Source organism: Eptesicus fuscus, chromosome 7, assembly GCF_027574615.1.
Source record: "Eptesicus fuscus isolate TK198812 chromosome 7, DD_ASM_mEF_20220401, whole genome shotgun sequence".
NCBI classification, from domain to species: domain Eukaryota; kingdom Metazoa; phylum Chordata; class Mammalia; order Chiroptera; family Vespertilionidae; genus Eptesicus; species Eptesicus fuscus.
Genome location: NC_072479.1, coordinates 82,014,713 through 82,031,183, shown reverse-complemented (window position 1 = coordinate 82,031,183; position 16,471 = coordinate 82,014,713). Strand labels below are relative to the sequence as shown.

Below are 16,471 nucleotides of genomic sequence, written 5' to 3'. Positions count from 1 at the left end.
GAGGTGGGAGAAAGGAAGGAAATACCTATGCTTGGATTTCAGGATAGTTAATAAGATGATGTGGCCCCTTGAAGGTCCTTAAACTTTCTGAGGGGTCTGAAAAAGCATTTTAAAAGTGTGTTAACCTAGAAGCACACACACATACACCTACACACAGACAATGAATGGCCAGGGCTCGCTTAACAAAACCATAAACCTTTTACTGGGAACGTTATAGGCCGGAGGTAGACTATTTTTTTTAGTAGTAGACCTTACGATGACACCTTTCCTTCTTTATAAAGATTTTATCAGGTATTATCAGTGCCTCTGTCAGCAGGTGCTCAATTGCCCTGACTTCTGCCAAGTGTCTCCACGCGCTCCAGTGGCACCGAGTCTACCCTGTGGAGGGTTTCCTTCTCCGAGACCCTGGGGGCCGCGGCAGCAAGCAGAGCCAGGACGAGTACCAGCCCTCCTGGCTTGGATGGCCCGCACCTTTTTGGCTTTCCTCTCTCCAGTCTCCTCAGGCTCTTGTTTTGACTCTCCGAGACGGAACCAGAATACTATGTACAGTAATTTCTACAGACGACAGCGGAGCTTGAGTCTGCGCACACGACTGTGTGGTCTTAAAGCACAGGCGACAGGGAAAGCGGGCCACAAAGCCACGAGGGAACTCGCCACAGGCAGAGAGGCTCCCCGGGGAAGGAGCCACGCCAGCCAGGGGTCAGTCACCTCAGCGGCAACTGCCGCCACCATAGCGACGGTTGACCCCGACTCGAGGTGCAGACAGCAAACCCAAGGCCACCTACCAATCAACGTGGACAGACAGGAGGCGGCGCTAACCGACCCGGGCGAAGTCCGCCGCTTAGCCGCTGGTCGCCGCTCCGCCCCAGGCTCGGGGATCCCTCCGGTCCGTGACCCGGGAGACCCCAACCGCGGAGAGGAAGAGCGGGGCTCAGGGGCCTACCGTCCCCGCGGCCACCGCGCGGGCCCCACGAAGGGACGGGAGAGAGGAAGAACCCGGTTGGGACGATCCCGCACACTCACACTTCTGCTGGGCTCTGGGACTGCGAGGAGCCGGGAGGGGAGGATGCTCGGCCTCTTTCCCTTCGTAGGGGCCTTCACCTCGGCTCCCGGTCAGCTATCCAGCAACCGCCATCTTGAAACCTCGCGCCCCGCCACCATCCCTACGTCACTTCCTATCCCCGTGGGCCCGAGATCTCAGCGTTTCCCGGCCCAGGAAAGGTAGAGTGTAACCAAGGACTCCACGGCTGGAGTCGCTTCCGCTCCAAGACAGAACCCCATTGGTTGGTTATCCGCTAAGAGCCCGCCCTAATGTTACGCAGTACAAAGACGCCAAGTTGATCGACACTGCTGTAGGCCAATAGGAGTAAGAAAACGAGCCAGCTCGGATATGATTGGCTGGTGTAAAGATGGCCCTGTCTCTAGGGCCAGAGATATTCTGTCCAAATTCCGGTGCTTAAATTGATTGCTTTAGTCCGGCGGATTCAATAATGAGAAGTGTGTTGTGGTGTTTCTGCGTCCCGGAGTTGTACTGGTTCTGGGACTCTTTTTTTTTTCTTCATGACGTAAGCTAGTGTGATCTTTTAGGATTATCTGTTTGGAAACGAATCCCCGAATATGTATATATTTGCTACTGTGTGTTGCCAGCGTCATGCCCGTCTGGAAGTTCAGTAGTTGTTGATGGACACACTGAACGTTTGTAGACAAGAGAGCAAATGAATCAGGGCCCTCATTGGAGTCCCAGATTGCTAATCTGCAGGATCACTTTTTGGAAAGGAAGTGTGGGGATACATGTACCGTCAGTTTTAAATTTACGACAGTTGAGGTGGTTATATTGGCTCTGGTTTTTCACCAGCCAATAACCCTATGTGACGTCACTATACGTAGGCGAGTATTCCCTTAGTTCTAGCGTTCGAAGGTTCTTTCTTTCTCTTCCATCCGCTCTTTCTCTAAGACTCCTCCCCTGTCTTTTCCTCTTAAAGGTAATTTTAAATACTTAAAAAATTCTCCCCTTAAGGAATACACTTGTTTATTTCTGATCTTAATCTGAATATTCCTTATAGGAAAGTGTTAGATATAGGTCAATTCCTACAATCAATTGTCAATATTATAAAATACTGGTGGAGATACATATTAATGTTTAGTAGAATATTTAAATGTGCACTTAACTGTTTAAGATTGGTCCTTTATCTGAACTAACCTTCGTTTTAGGAAATTCTAGATTTGGTTTTAGACTGACTTGAGTCTCAGAAAGAACAGTAAAACATAAACAAAAATATTTAATATTAAAGGTACATTGTAATATTTTGGAACTAATATTAAAAATCAATGATAGAAGAGAAAATTAATATTTTTGAAAAATTAATGTATTTCATCTAGCTTTTACTTTTTGAGATATGCTGAGGTTTTTAAATTTCAAGACATTTCTTGAACTTGGATGCAAGAATCAACTATAACAAATATATTTTTGCATCAGCAGCTTATTAATAATTTTGTAAGTATAATCTAAGAGTCTCAATAGGAAATTATTAGTTGGTGCAGGATTTAGAAAACATTTCCATCTGCAGAAATTTAACTGAACCATTAGGCCTCCATAGTATCTGGATATTTCTGAAATTAATGTAATTAATTAAATGGGCTACCCAAAGCTTTATATAGCAAGGGCAACTTCCTCCATTCTGCTAGTATTGAAAGTGAAATTTATTTTTTTCTGAAAATTCATAAGATAATCAATTATGATTTTCCTTTGAATGACAAATTCCTTTTCTTTTAAAATATATTTTTATTGATTTCAGAGAGGAAGGGAGAGGGAGAGAGAGAGAGAAACCTCAATGATGAGAAAGAAGAATTGATGGGCTTCCTCCTGCAGGTCTCCTACTGGGGATTGAGCCTGCAAACAGGACATGTAGCCCTTGACGGGATCGAACCCAGGACCTGTCAGTCTGCAGGCCGACGCTCTATCCACTGAGCCAAGCCAGCCAGACTGAATGACAAATTCTTGAAAGAGTTGCTACTTCCTCTCTTGCACTCTGAATGCATTATTTGCAGGTGTATCTTGGATTTGCTTAAAAAAAAAAAAAGTACCAGAGTGTTCAAACATTTCACTTGAGGGATATTTAATTACCACACAACAGTTGTTCAGGGTTGATTATAGTTATAGAAACAAAACCTTTATTTTTTTAGTTTTAACTTTTATCTGTTAAAAGTCCATTCAGATTATAGTGTATAATTTAGAAGTTTACAGAACCATTGACTCTTTTCATCATAGAAGTAAGAAGTTACAAACTGTATTCCAGTCTTTTCCAGTTTACAGAAAATTGGATTTTAATTGATGGTTGAAATTATGGTAGTGTTTCTATTACATTCAAAGACCCAGGATTTGTGTCCAGGCAGAAATTACTAAGTATGTCCTCTTAGAACTAAATTATGTCTGAAGTGTTAGGAATAAAAACCTCTGCATTCAATGTACATTTTGAAGATTTTGACTTGAAATTAGGAAGGAAAAGGCAACCCCTACACCTACTACTCTACATTAGCATGTACCCTAATATTGAGCTGGTAGAGCAGAGTTAGAAGAATCCTGGGATTCTCTCCCATGGTCTAGCACCAACTGGTCCAGGCATTTGTCATGATGCAAAACTTAAGTAATCTTTCCAATCTGTTAGTGTATTTATGTCTATGTTGGAAGCTTATGGAAAATGAAACTAATCCAAGAAACCAAACACTATTATTGAAAGAGAAGCAGAAAGTATTCCAGTGGCAAGTAAGGTGGCTGATTATTTTATTTGGTGTTTCACTGTATTGGTGATCTCAGTAATGGCATGATGATATTTTTCTGAGGCTGACTTGAATTCCACCAGATGCTTCTCATAACTTTTGATGGCTGCTTGTAGCTGCGTTTTCTCCACTGCTCCTAGGATGGCACGGAAAACCATATCTATGCCAAGGCCAAGCACAGCAACTCCGATACTACCAAGGAGAGAAGCACCAATTTGAGCTAACACGGTGACCAACTTGTTAATTATGCCAGTTGTGACATTGGAGCCCACGAGTTTAACAGCCACTGCACTGGCTGCAGAAGTGGCTTCTCCCAGGATGACTGAAATAACCTTTTGTACGATTGCAATTTTCTCTGTTTCCCTTTCCTTAATATCCTGAAGCCTTCTATAAAGGGTTGGCTCTAGTTTATCCTTTAGTGCTTCATCAACCTTTTGCAATTCCTTTTGGATTTCCATCACGGCTTGGATAATGGTATCACAGTTTTCTTTGATGGTCCCATTTCTGTTCATCTCAATGGAGGCCAGCCTGCACCCCAAATGCATATTTAAAACTCCAATCAGCTCATTGGTGGCACGGAAGCTGTCAGATAAGCAGTCAAGGAGCTGTTGGTGAAGATGGTGCACTTCTTCCCGCCTCCTTGGGTTCTCTGGGTAGAGGAAGTCACTCTGAGCCATATTTCAAATATGATCTCTGAAAAATAAAATGGTAAATGTTCACTAAAAATCTTTAAAAAATATCTGCTGTTTGCATAGATTTGACCAGGAAATCTTTTATTTCATGAAAAGCAAAGTGGCAATATGCAATGTAAGGAATTCCTCAGGAAACTCAACAGGTTCTTCAAAACAATTATTTTTATGAAACTTGAAGTCAGTGTATGGAGACGCAGGTAGCAGAATACAACCTATGGATACATTAAGGAATTACATTTTGTGGTGAGGGGAGATCCTAGATAGGAAATATTTGTGTTTTTGAGGCATCTGATTATTAATAAATAAATGTGATTATTTTCAAGTAATATTTAATAACATATTTGAAACACTGCAGTTTGAAATGGTTAGCTCTTGATAACCAGAGCTAATGGTTTGCTCCTTTATTTCTCCAACCTCTAGTCACCACATTGAATAGACCTATTGGGTTGATTTCTTCAGTATTTGGAGTTAAATTAATAGGGCCAGAAGAATATTCAGATCTTTGAGTTTACAGGGCTATTAATATATAATTTTGTTTACATACTCTGTTATCTTATTTACAATATTCACATCACTTTATATAACTTTACAGGCAATTTCTCTAAACCTAAGGGACATTGAAAGGCAAATATAACAGACCTTTACAAAAAAATCCATGTGATGAGAGTATAGATTCAAGATTCTTTGCATTACAATCTCACTTGAGGAGAAAAGACATGTTGCAAGGGACAGCAGTTATGACTATTTCTCTGATTCTCTATTTTCAAAGCTTATAAAATAAATTATTTAGAATAATCTATGTTGTGGTTGGCCATTATTAAGATAACTTAGAGTTACCAAAAGAAGATAATGCCATCGCACAGAAGTATTAAGGAATAAGTAGCAAAGCACACCATAGAATGAATAGAATAAATCTGGTAAGAGCCTCATGTGTTTGCGCTTCTGACTCAGAGTACCATGAAGAGAAAAAAGGAATAAGCATGTTCTTATGAGTTATTTGTCTAAAAAGTGTGAGCCTAGTGAAAACAATGTCACTCAATGTGCATACCTTGAGTAGGATTGCTATGTGCTGGCATTTTTATTTTTCACTTAAACTCTTGGAAGAAAAGAAAGAGAAAATGGAGTTCTGTATATCTGTGTGGTATCTGGCACATTCTCTCTTTGAGTAGATAGTATCTTGGGCCCTCATTTAGGACCATGGTTTTTAGGCTAGATAGGGCAACCTGAGAAGTACGGGATGAAGGATGTGAGGTGTTTTTCTCTCAGGAAAGGAAACATGAAGTCATAAAGATACAATTTGGAAATGGAGTAGGGAAGATATTTAAAAAATGGATGAGGAACACAATCACCTATGCTGTTAAATTTAGAAAAATGCACTGGTACCCCTGGTGGAATAAACTTTATCATGGTCAAAAATTCATTTTTATCTTTGATTCAGATCCAGTAAAACACACACACACAACACAAACTTCCCCAAGACAGTGCTTAAAAAATACCCATTTTTTAAAAGAAATTGTTTGTTGAGAGTCTATTAAATAGTCCCCAAACTCACCATCTGGTTGTAAACAGATAGTATAACTATAAATTTGGACTTTGATTTCTCTTTTTTCTTCTAGGAATTTTCTATTAAATGTTTTTTGTGTTTTTTTTTTGGGGGGGGTCTTAGTTTTCAGATCTTATCATGAAATGAAAACTCTACTTTCTGACTTTGAATAAAGAAGATCACTAACTACATCCCTATTCAGATATTTAGTTGAGAGGAGTTTTTCTTACCTTGAAAAAGTAGAAATATATTTAACAACTATCATATGCCACTATCTGAAGGCCTAACTTCCAGAAAAGGGGTGTGGTTCTATTTACCTCAAGGTAAACAAATGAAGAAATGAACTTTCTTCTGGGATTGGAGGTCAAATGCTTCCAAGTGAACAATTTCTTCTTAACAAATTAATTATTTTAGCACACTTAACAAATTAATCATAAAATATATCCGAAAGACTGAATAGGTGAGACTAATCTTTTCAGGAAAAATAATGATGGGACTTTTTCCTTCTCAAATATTAAAACACTCAAGATACAATATTAACCAGTATTATACAGGTGAAAGAGTAGATGGAATTGTGGAACAAAATAGTCCTCAAAGCAGACCCTTCTACACATTTGATTTAATATATAATAAATGTAGTATCTCTGATGGTAATTGAGATTATTATTTCATAAATTATTCTGACATAATGAGGTAGTTTTAGGGATTAAAGGTGATTTAAAAATGTTATTAGCATAATATATGTAAAAAATCAACTAATAAAATAGAAGAAAATGGGTAATTTTAAAATGTCAGCATAGAAGAGGACTTTACAAACTTAAAAACATTGAAAAAGACTAAAATTTGATTAACAAAGATGACCATGTAAAAGCAACTAGAAGCAGACTATGAAAAATACAAAAAAAATGAAATACTAATTTTTAAAGAATGTTATTAATGAAGTAATAATCTGATACCTAAATTAGCAAACAACTGAACAGACAGAAAATCTAATATTAGCTAATTGATGAGAAAAGTTCAATCTTACCAGAAACCAAAGACACAATATTTTTTCAACTGCGAACATAGTATTTTCTTTAACATGCTGAATCCCTTGCATGTGCACTTTATACCCAGATGATCCAGGCACCAATTCATAATTTTGTGCCAATAATAAGTTTGAGTAAGAGACATCAGGAAGTGCTCAGAATTATTTTTCAGATCTAATAGAAAAGGACTTTTATTTTTCTAAGTCTGGTTTACCTTTCTAGCTCTTTTCTTCTTGGGGAAAGTAGTTGGGAGGGTTCCTTATCTTCAGCTTGCCTGCTCCTATACCTGCTCCAGTACTGACCACACAAGATTATTTCTGTCCAAACAGTGAAATAAATGCTAGAGAATTAGATGGAGGAGAGGTGGGGTTTGAAGGTGAAACTAATGAATTATTTCTTAGGTGAAATTTGAAGAGCCTGGTGAAGGAAGCAGTTCAATAATTCAGTAACAATTTATCTAATTGAGTAGCACCTTACTATGGATAAGGTGGGATGCTAGGTTCTGTAGAGCACACGAAAATGAAAAAGACATGGTTCTTGCTTTCATGGAAATTCTATTCTAGTTAACACACTGCGGACGGCTCACGAGAATTCTCGCTTCATATTACACAGTGTTTTAGAAAGTATCATACTTTAAAAAGATATTAGCTTGTAAGAATGTAATAACTTCAAAATGCAATGGGTATTTAATTTTAAGGCGTGCCTTTAACATTCATGTGAAATGTTTTTTGTACTCGTTCAATAGAAACTTATCTGGCCACTGGGTAAAGCTAGCAATAAAACTACTGGTCTACAACGTGTTAAGATAGTAAAATTACATTCATCTTGAAAGTAATATGTCATTCAAAATTGTAGATAGAGGTGATGCTTGACTTGTGCAAATTCAAATTTTAAACAAGTCACACTTTAGTATGTATTGATACTGAGTCAATATGGAGACATCCAGTCACCCAAAGATGATTAACAATTTGCACCCTCTCAGTTTGTTACTGCTAAATATATGCTTGATGTTTAGAGGTGAGGTTATATACCACATGGAAAAAAACCACAGTTGGTAATGTACAGCGTTTCCACTATTGACCATGACAATTTAGCTCCTTACTTCACTCAGCAAAACAAAAGCCCTTCAATTAATTGGAGTCACCCTTCTTAGAGATCCTAGATATTACTTAGGCATGGCTAAGTGATGTCTTATTAAGAATATATAGTATTGTACCTAGAATTAGTTCTGAACCATATACTTTCCTCTATCTTATTATTTTTTCATGGATCGCCTATTAAATATGAACTTTTTAAAATTCACTGTTTAAAACATTATTTTAAAGTAATTTAAAAATGACTTCTAAAGATTAGTTCTAGCAGGTAGCTAAGTGGTCTACTGATTACCTGCACCTTTTGTATGGTAAATGTAAATTTTTACATTATTTGTTATCACATGATAGTGATCCCTGTCACTGAAAAATTCACTCTGGACTGTTACCATCTACTTCTAAACAGCAGAGTTTGTGCTGTTTTATCTGTACTTGATCGTAGTGGCTCTTGAAATAGGTAAAAGAGCCCCAACAGTCTGATGGGGAATTACTAGCCAGTAGGGGGAGCGCTTGGTCTCTGGCTGCCTATTTCACCCCAGTCTATGCTGAAGCAACTGTGCTTTTTTGTGTTGCTGTGTTTGTGTTGTGGGTGGGTAAAATTGTATTTGATGAGTGCTCTGTTGCTAAAACAGAGTTTGGAAAGCACATGTATTTTAATTTGTTATTTTGTAAAAAAGGAAGTAAATTTGGGTATGTCAGTGATTAGCATTTGGAATGGAAACAAAGACTAGCTTCAGTCAGATGGATTCTTACTGAATCCATGCCAATTTTATTGAATTGAGACGTAAACGTTCAAAAGCATATAAGAAGTGGTAGAAATATTTCGATGATTGTATCTAAAAGTTAAAGTTTATTTAGTGATATTATGCAATTGTTTTAGTTTTTTCAGGAAAGGAACTACCTTACAAAATGAAAATCGATTGGTTATCACATATTCAAATAAAAATTCCTCAGGATACTTTTGTGAATAAGAGTAGTGCACTGACTGTCAAATGGTATAGAAATTTAAAGAGAGAAATTAATATTGATGTGATTTGAAATTAATATTGATGTGATTAGTGACATAAAAGGACATTTAACAATTCACATGAACACACAGTGACACAGGTGTCATTTCATCCTTAATCCTTTCTAAAATGGATTTCTTTACCACTTTGTCTTCTCTGACAATCAGTTATATGAGCTATAAATTTTCTTCTTTCTCTAGTATTTTCAGAGACATAAATAATCACAAGGGACATGCCATGATATCCTCTGAAAACAAAGTTGTTTTGTTACTTTATTATATTGATGGCTAGGGTTTAGAACTGACATATTATTTCAAATTGCCTATAATATTGAGGAGCAATATTAGAAACACCCAGATTGCTTACCTTGCTGTGTTTCCGAGTTCAGTAGTCCCAGGAGTTGTTTAGTAGTGTAGTTGAAGTGCTGTTTCATTTGGTTTCATCTGGATGTTTCTGATGGAATGTGATGACTTACAGGCTTTGCTTGTCTCTGCTGGGTCCCTCTGCCTGTCTGGTTTATGGACTATTTTTACATGACTTAGTTCCCAGAATTCTTCTATTTCTTATATTAATGTAAAAGTAGTATATATTAAGTAATTATAATTTGAAAGACTAATAACATGGTAAAGCTTATTTAGTTTTATGTTCTTTAATGGACTTTTTATTCTTGAAAAGGGCTATACAACTGAATTAATTCAGTTCACTAGAGAAGATGGCTCTTTGATTGCAGGGCTCAGATTTTGGGATTTCATCTTGTCAACTAGTCTAGATATTATGTTTCCTTTAGCTTCTGTTGCATTTATACCTCCATCTGTTGCTGACTGCTTTGTTCAGGTTCCTAAGAGATATAAATTCAAATATATTTCCAGCCAAATGTGAATTTTTTGGTGTGCTATTAATTTTTCTGATGTTTATCACTATCTATCTTGTTATCTTGGTGAATGTCTTAACAATATAAAAACCTTAAAGACCAATGTGACTCTTTTAGCTTAAAGTTTAGATCAGAGTCTTCCATCTTCTCCTAGATTCTTTCCTAATCACCATTTATTTCTCCAGAAGCAGGAGAATCACTCAGCCCAGTGTAATTTTGTGGAGAGACTGCAGGCTTTTGAATAAGTCCTGATTTTGTGTACCCAAAGTGCCACTTACTAACCAAGTATCCTTGGGAAGGTCACTCTCTCTAAACATTTTCATTGGTGTAATGTGAGTATAAGTACATAATTTATGGATTGTTATAAGGATTGAATGAGATAATGTTTTAGATAATGCATGTGAAGCACTTGGCATAGTGTTTGATCTATGGCAAAAGCTGACTAAATGGAAGCTCTTCTTCTTATATTAACAACAATAATTTCTGTTATTGTATGGTTGGAGGGAAAAGAACCAAGATGCTAGCTAGGAGACATAAAATCTAAGGGTGCTGCCTATTATAGTCCTAAGGAAAGACTGAGTGGGATATTATTTTATTTTTATTCCAATGGGTCAATTTGTAATGGATGCATCCTCGGGCCCCACCAGGTAGGGGTATGGTGAAAAAAGCAAAAAGCAGATGTAATCCGTGAGTCTGAACTAGGTATGGAAAGATAAGCAGGATTTCCACAGGGGTGTAGGAGCTGGGGTATGGAGATTGGTACAGGGTATATTAAGGAGATGCACAAAGAACTGTCGAGCATTTTTTTGGGGAAAAATCCACTATGCTGGTGGTACAAGGTATATATGAAAGCTGTGAAGGGAAGGCAAGTAGATTTATTTTATTCTTTAGGCAATATTGAACCATAAAGTTTTTTTAATTGTGAGATAATATTAGGAGATTTAGATTTAAGAAAAGTCACTTTATATAAACTGAATTAGTTGGTATGAGCAGTAAAAATTGGTCAGCAACTCCAATTCATACATTGGCTGGGGAAGATATGTAAGTACTTGAAACACTTAGTGTAAGACAAAAGGGTGTAGAGGGTGAATGTCTAGTCTAAAGAGGAGAACTACCACTCTGATTATTATTTCCAACTGAGATCCTGGGCTTAATGCTGTCAGTTCATCTCATTTTTAAAATAATCACTAGAAATCAAAATTTCTGTCTTTCAGTTTTTAAATTTGGCAACTGATATGAATTTTGAACATACATTGCGGTGGTCTAATAAAATACATCTGCTGGTTGGATTTTGCCTGTGAACTGCATCTGTAGCCTCTGGACTAAAGGTATTGAGACCAAATGTGACACTATTAAAGTTATCTCCCAAGATGAGAGGTAACTGGAGTAGTAGTTATGGGACTGTCAGGGAGAGGATAGGTAGAATAAGTTCAACGAGAATTAACAAATCTTAGGGATAGATCTGATATGGAAAATAAAGTGAAAATAAAGCATAGATTAAGAGGAAAAAGTGTTTGTTTTTTGAGGAGACAAGTGCAGTTTTTGGATACATGGTGTGGAGTATATTGGCATAGTCACCTATAGAGATGACCACTAGGTAGCTGCAAATGAAGACCTGGAGATCAGGAGAACTGCTGAGGCTACACTAGGAGTTTTAGGAGTCATCTGTATACAGATGGTATTTGTAAGTTATGGGGACAGTTGAGATCTCCAAGAGAGAAAGTGTAGAATATTATGAGGGTCAAAGACACAGCCTTGTTGAGCTTAGGGGACTGCAAAGCTATTGGTGGCAAGAAGGAAGACAAGCTTGTGAAAAAAAATAAATAAAGGCTTAGTACATAGAATGACCAGAGTTATACATCATGGAGGCCTCAGGAAGAGAAAATTTTGAAGTAGGAAGAGGTAATTAGCAATTTTAAATAATGCCAAGAACTCAAAATGGCAAGGGTCTGGAAATAGGCTAACAGATGTGATAATTAGAAGTAATTGGTGCCTTATAAGAAAACAATGGGGGACAGAATAAATTACAATTTCTCTTGTGAGAAATTTGAGAAAGGAAGGGGTGAGATGGTGTCATTACTTGAAGTCAGGGTCAAGTTTTTTTTTTTTTTTTTTAATTGAGGAGGAAACTGAATATGTATGTAACGGAGAAGGAAAAATGAAGAGTGAGAAGGTGGAAGATGCCAGTTGGCAGCCATAACAAAATATCATGGGTTGGATGGCTTAAAAAACAGAAATTTATTTTCTCACAGTTCTGAATGCTGGGAAATCTAACATTAAGTGTCAGCCCAGTCAGTTTTTGGTGAGGGCTCTTTTCCTGATTTGCAAGTAGTCACCTCATTGCACCTTCACATGACAGAGAGTAAGTGAGTGAGATCTCTGGTATTTCCTTTTACAAGAACACTAATCCTATCATATCAGAATTGTGCCCTTATGACCTCATTTAATCTTACTACTATATATGCCCTATCTCCAGATATAGTCATATTGAGGGTTAAAGCTTCAGCATATGAATTTTTTTGGGTACTATTTAGTCTACAGCATAAAAGAAAGAGGAGATGATTGATATAACAAAATTTTAGAGGAGATACACACACACACACACACACACACACAAATAGGATGATGAACAATGGTTAGTGACACTAACACTCCTCTCTATAGCAAAAGATGAAGTTTGTGATTAAAGTACTGAAACATTTTTAGACAGGACAGACATTTTGGGATTTTGCATCAAATGGCCTTGATCTTCTTTGAAATGCTGCATTCTCTACCTCTTTGGTCTGCTGTTTTTCATCTTTCAGAGTTATCTGATTGTTACTTTGTATAGTTTGTCTGATATTTTTAGTTGTAATCAGTAGGAAAGATTGTATGGAAGGTACTTGCTCTACCTTAACTAGAACCACAGCCTCTCTGTATAATTTGTAATACTTTATTCAATCTTTTCCACTAGATTGAATGCTTATTGAGGGTAATACCTGAGAATAGTGTCACTATATATAACAACATATCTAGTTCAGGATCCAGCACATAATATTTGATATGTGGTTTAAATCCAATGAAACACTCTTACTCAGGTTTAATAGTTTTGGTATTATTTTTATTAAAGCAGAGGATCATTTCTGCTTTAAAGCTTGTGTAGCTTTCCAACCCTTAATTGGAGTCTTCTTCATATTTAGATAATACGTTGTGTCTTTTTTTATGGCTAACAAATATTCTTTTAGTTTTCATTTGGATTCCTGCTTTGTTTTGCAGTGCTGAAACATTTTGTTGGAGAAATGTCTTCAAAGTCAGAAAAGGATAAAGAGAGGCTGATTCAAGCTGCCAAAACATTCTTTCTTCACATTCAAGATTTTGCTGCCGTCACAAACACACTCACCGAATTGTTTAATAGCTGTATGAATTCTCATATCATCTCAATGGCTGTGAAAGAAGATAGTTATGTTAAGGAAGTCTTTGAACAAATGGTCAGAATTTTTAAGGAGATGCAATCTGTAGTGGCGGCCAAGGATGACAACACGCAAAAGCCACCTATATTTTCCAAGATTGCAACAGCGATGTGCACAGTGGTTGAGAAGAATACCAATGTCAAAGAGTTGCAGCAGTCATCTAGAGAAAAGTTACCACAAGTCCATCTACCATTCATTGTCTCTCTGATGAGTAGTGGTAACATCATTTCGAGTTTGGAATCTGCTCTTTCACTCTTGATGATGCATCCCATCATGAGTCTTCAATTACGTGACTTCTATAGAAAAGACACCAAAGAGCAATCAGATGCTACCACATCTGAGCAAAGCTCAAGTGCAGGTCCATCCAAAGTCAGTACAGTAGACAATGTGAAAAAGTTGCAGGATGCACTAAAAATTGCGAATGCTAAGAATACCATTGAGTCAGCCGCAGAACAATTGGAGCAAATTGTTAAAAATATGAGACCAACCTTAGAGATCCTCCAAAAGGCCATACAGACTCTGGAAATTAGTGCATATGGGATTAAGAAAGTCAATGACTAGTAGAAGTGCAACAGAAGTGCTCATTTTTGGCAGAAAATGAGTTCAAATCCTGTGAGTTTTCATAGCACATTTTTAGATCCTTGATGCTAGGCATGTGGTCTGTTGGGACATTGGTACAAAGAGTAGTCACTTGGCCAACAATTTGCTTCAAGTTTGCTTTAGTCAAATAAAAAGAATAAGAAAGCCCTCTTGAAATGGTATTCCTAAAAATAATATATTGTCAAAAAATCAAGGTGATATTACATTTGATTTGAGGATGTTTCTAAACATTATATATCATCTTAAAGGATAATTTAAATAACCTTAAACTAACTTTCACTCTTAGTAATTCTATTTCTAGTTACTATAGTGCAAAGTCCAGGTAAATATAAACATTATCAGTAGATAATCTGGCAGAAACGATGTTCAGAATTAGGAAGCATATAAAGTAACCCTCTGCATTTTTGTCACTCATATACCAATTTCTATATACCTCAGGGCCTTGGCTATCATAAACAATCTAATCAATATTTTTATTAGATTTATCCAAAAGGAAATAAGAAAAATGAATGAGAAGTAATATAATTTTATTACATGAATAAAATTAGAGTATATGATTTGTTTTCATTGGTCTCCTACTGAGATCTTATGATTAGCCTATATTAGAGGCTGAAAATTGGAGGTGATCTAATCTCTCACAATGAAATTGCCATGACACTTGTCTGAGATGTGCTTGTAGCGGGGAAGAAAAGTTAAATAAGTCCATTTATCTACCATAAAGTCTTTGGCTCTCATGCTTCTAAATGAGTGTATGCTCTCAAGATTGCCCTATTTCACTTGACAACTAATAGGAACTTAGTTGAGAATAAGAAAAGCAATTGATAACTCTAATTTTTTGTTGGAATTTTGTTTTTTGGGGAAAATGCTTGTTATTTGCCTTACTTAAACATTTCCTCATTTAAAATCTAAACCTTATTTTCTCTTTTAAAAAGAAAATGTCTCTGTACTCTGTTAAAAAACACACACCCTGGCTGATGTGGCTCAGTGGTTGAGTATCAACCTATGAACCAGGAGATCAAGGTTGAATTCCTGGTCAGGGCACATGCCCAAGTTCCGAGCTTGATCCCCAGTGTGCAGCGTCCAGGAGGCAGCCAATCAGTGATTCTCCCTCATCATTGATGTTTCTATCCCTCTCTCTCCCTCTCCCTTCCTCTCTGAAATCAATAAAAATATATTTTTTTAAAAAAGGCTGAAACATGAGAAACTGAAAGAGAAAGAAATTACTTGTGAGCTTTTGATGAAGAGGGAAGAAGAAGGTATTCTATGTACTTTTTAGCCTTCTATGCAGTCACTTCCACCAAGATAATCTTCTTACTTATGGCTACTTGAAAGTTGCACTTTTGTTAGCCCAGCCAAGAGCTCAGCCCCAAAGCCAAGGCTGTCATTGTAATTACCACTGTCATCTTAACTAAGACATTCTTTCCTTGCTCCCTAACAATAAGACCATCACAATATCCAGTGGTGAGGGTTAAGGGGATTTTGACTATTTTCAGGGTTTAGAGGGCTTGGAAAAAGCATGCCTTTTAATACATTAATTCTGCATTTTGTCTCAGTTCCAAAGCTGAAACCTCATTCATTTGCAATAGATATCTGTTAATTGGTGTCTTATATTGGGGAGAATCTTGAGCTGATCCATTTGCTTTTATCCCCTCAAAAAATACACACCTACGTATAAATGGGAGTAGGAAGGTGCTGCTCTCACTTTGCTACTTTTTTGGAACTTGTATGTGCCCTGGGTTTCACTCCCTCCTCTTGGTTGTAGTTTGTGTCTCAGGATGTTTCAACAGCTGGGGGGATCCAGGTGGAAATGAATGGGACAAGAACCATGAAGAGTCCTTCTGTGATATAATGGTAGTTCAAGGGAAGTCCTCCAGAGATGCCAGTGGAAATGGTGGCTAGTGTGGCCCCTTAATGTTAGAGATGAGTGGTGCCTATTTCAATAATGATGCATAATCTTCAGATGCTGGCCTTACTCACAGCGCCTCTCACAGCCGTTTTCTCACCACTGGGCACCACTCTAGTGACTACTTTGTTGCTGCTTCCCAGCTTGTGGAAGAAAACATTAAGGGAAAGCTGTAGTCCTCTCAATCCTATCACACTTATTTAATGTTTCCCTCAAAGACTTTGATTTGGGGTAACTCTCATTTACACTCTTTTTTTTTTTTTTCAGGTAGACAAGAACAAAATGGGGAAGACACACCTGGTTCTATCTTATGCCTCGTTTCATTCCTCCTCTGAGACCTTGCACACAGTATGACCTGTTTGAATGAAACATAAGTAGGGAGAAAAAAGTGAATTGCATAAAGCAAAAGCAAAACAAAATGCATGATTACTAAAAAACAATAAAAGGAAGAAAGACAGAAAAGTCCTCTAATACTTATAACAGCTTCCCTTTTTATCAGTAGACAATTTT

General features: G+C 37.2%; 3 protein-coding genes across 9 annotated transcripts in view; 1 reads left to right on the top strand and 2 right to left on the bottom strand.

The window, feature by feature from the left end:
• The window catches only part of WBP11 (WW domain binding protein 11), a 14,879-nt gene extending 13,737 nt beyond the window's left edge, over positions 1 to 1,142 (bottom strand). Inside the window, exon 1 of the mRNA XM_028143974.2 lies at positions 1,024 to 1,142. The gene's annotated coding sequence lies outside the window, so the exon portion shown is untranslated. The remainder of the gene's footprint in view (positions 1 to 1,023) is intronic.
• C7H12orf60 (chromosome 7 C12orf60 homolog) overlaps positions 1 to 16,471 on the top strand; it is a 17,684-nt gene extending 1,213 nt beyond the window's left edge. The window contains exons 1-4 of one of the 7 annotated variants that reach the window (XM_054719252.1): positions 1,134 to 1,221; positions 11,224 to 11,337; positions 13,265 to 14,070; positions 16,229 to 16,463. In XM_054719252.1, coding sequence (XP_054575227.1) covers positions 13,288 to 14,019 — 732 coding nt within the window. In that variant the 5' untranslated portion in view covers positions 1,134 to 1,221; positions 11,224 to 11,337; positions 13,265 to 13,287 and the 3' untranslated portion in view covers positions 14,020 to 14,070; positions 16,229 to 16,463. Of the gene's footprint in view, positions 1 to 1,133; positions 1,222 to 1,446; positions 1,566 to 1,925; positions 1,983 to 10,239; positions 10,342 to 11,223; positions 11,338 to 13,264; positions 14,071 to 16,228 lie in introns of those variants that run through there. The other 6 variants (XM_028143977.2, XM_028143975.2, XM_054719251.1 and 3 more) reach the window with 6 other exon arrangements.
• SMCO3 (single-pass membrane protein with coiled-coil domains 3) lies at positions 3,777 to 4,465 on the bottom strand. Its single transcript, XM_008140439.3, has one exon. It carries the CDS (start codon positions 4,452 to 4,454, stop codon positions 3,777 to 3,779), a length of 678 nt encoding a protein of 225 aa, XP_008138661.2. The 5' UTR covers positions 4,455 to 4,465.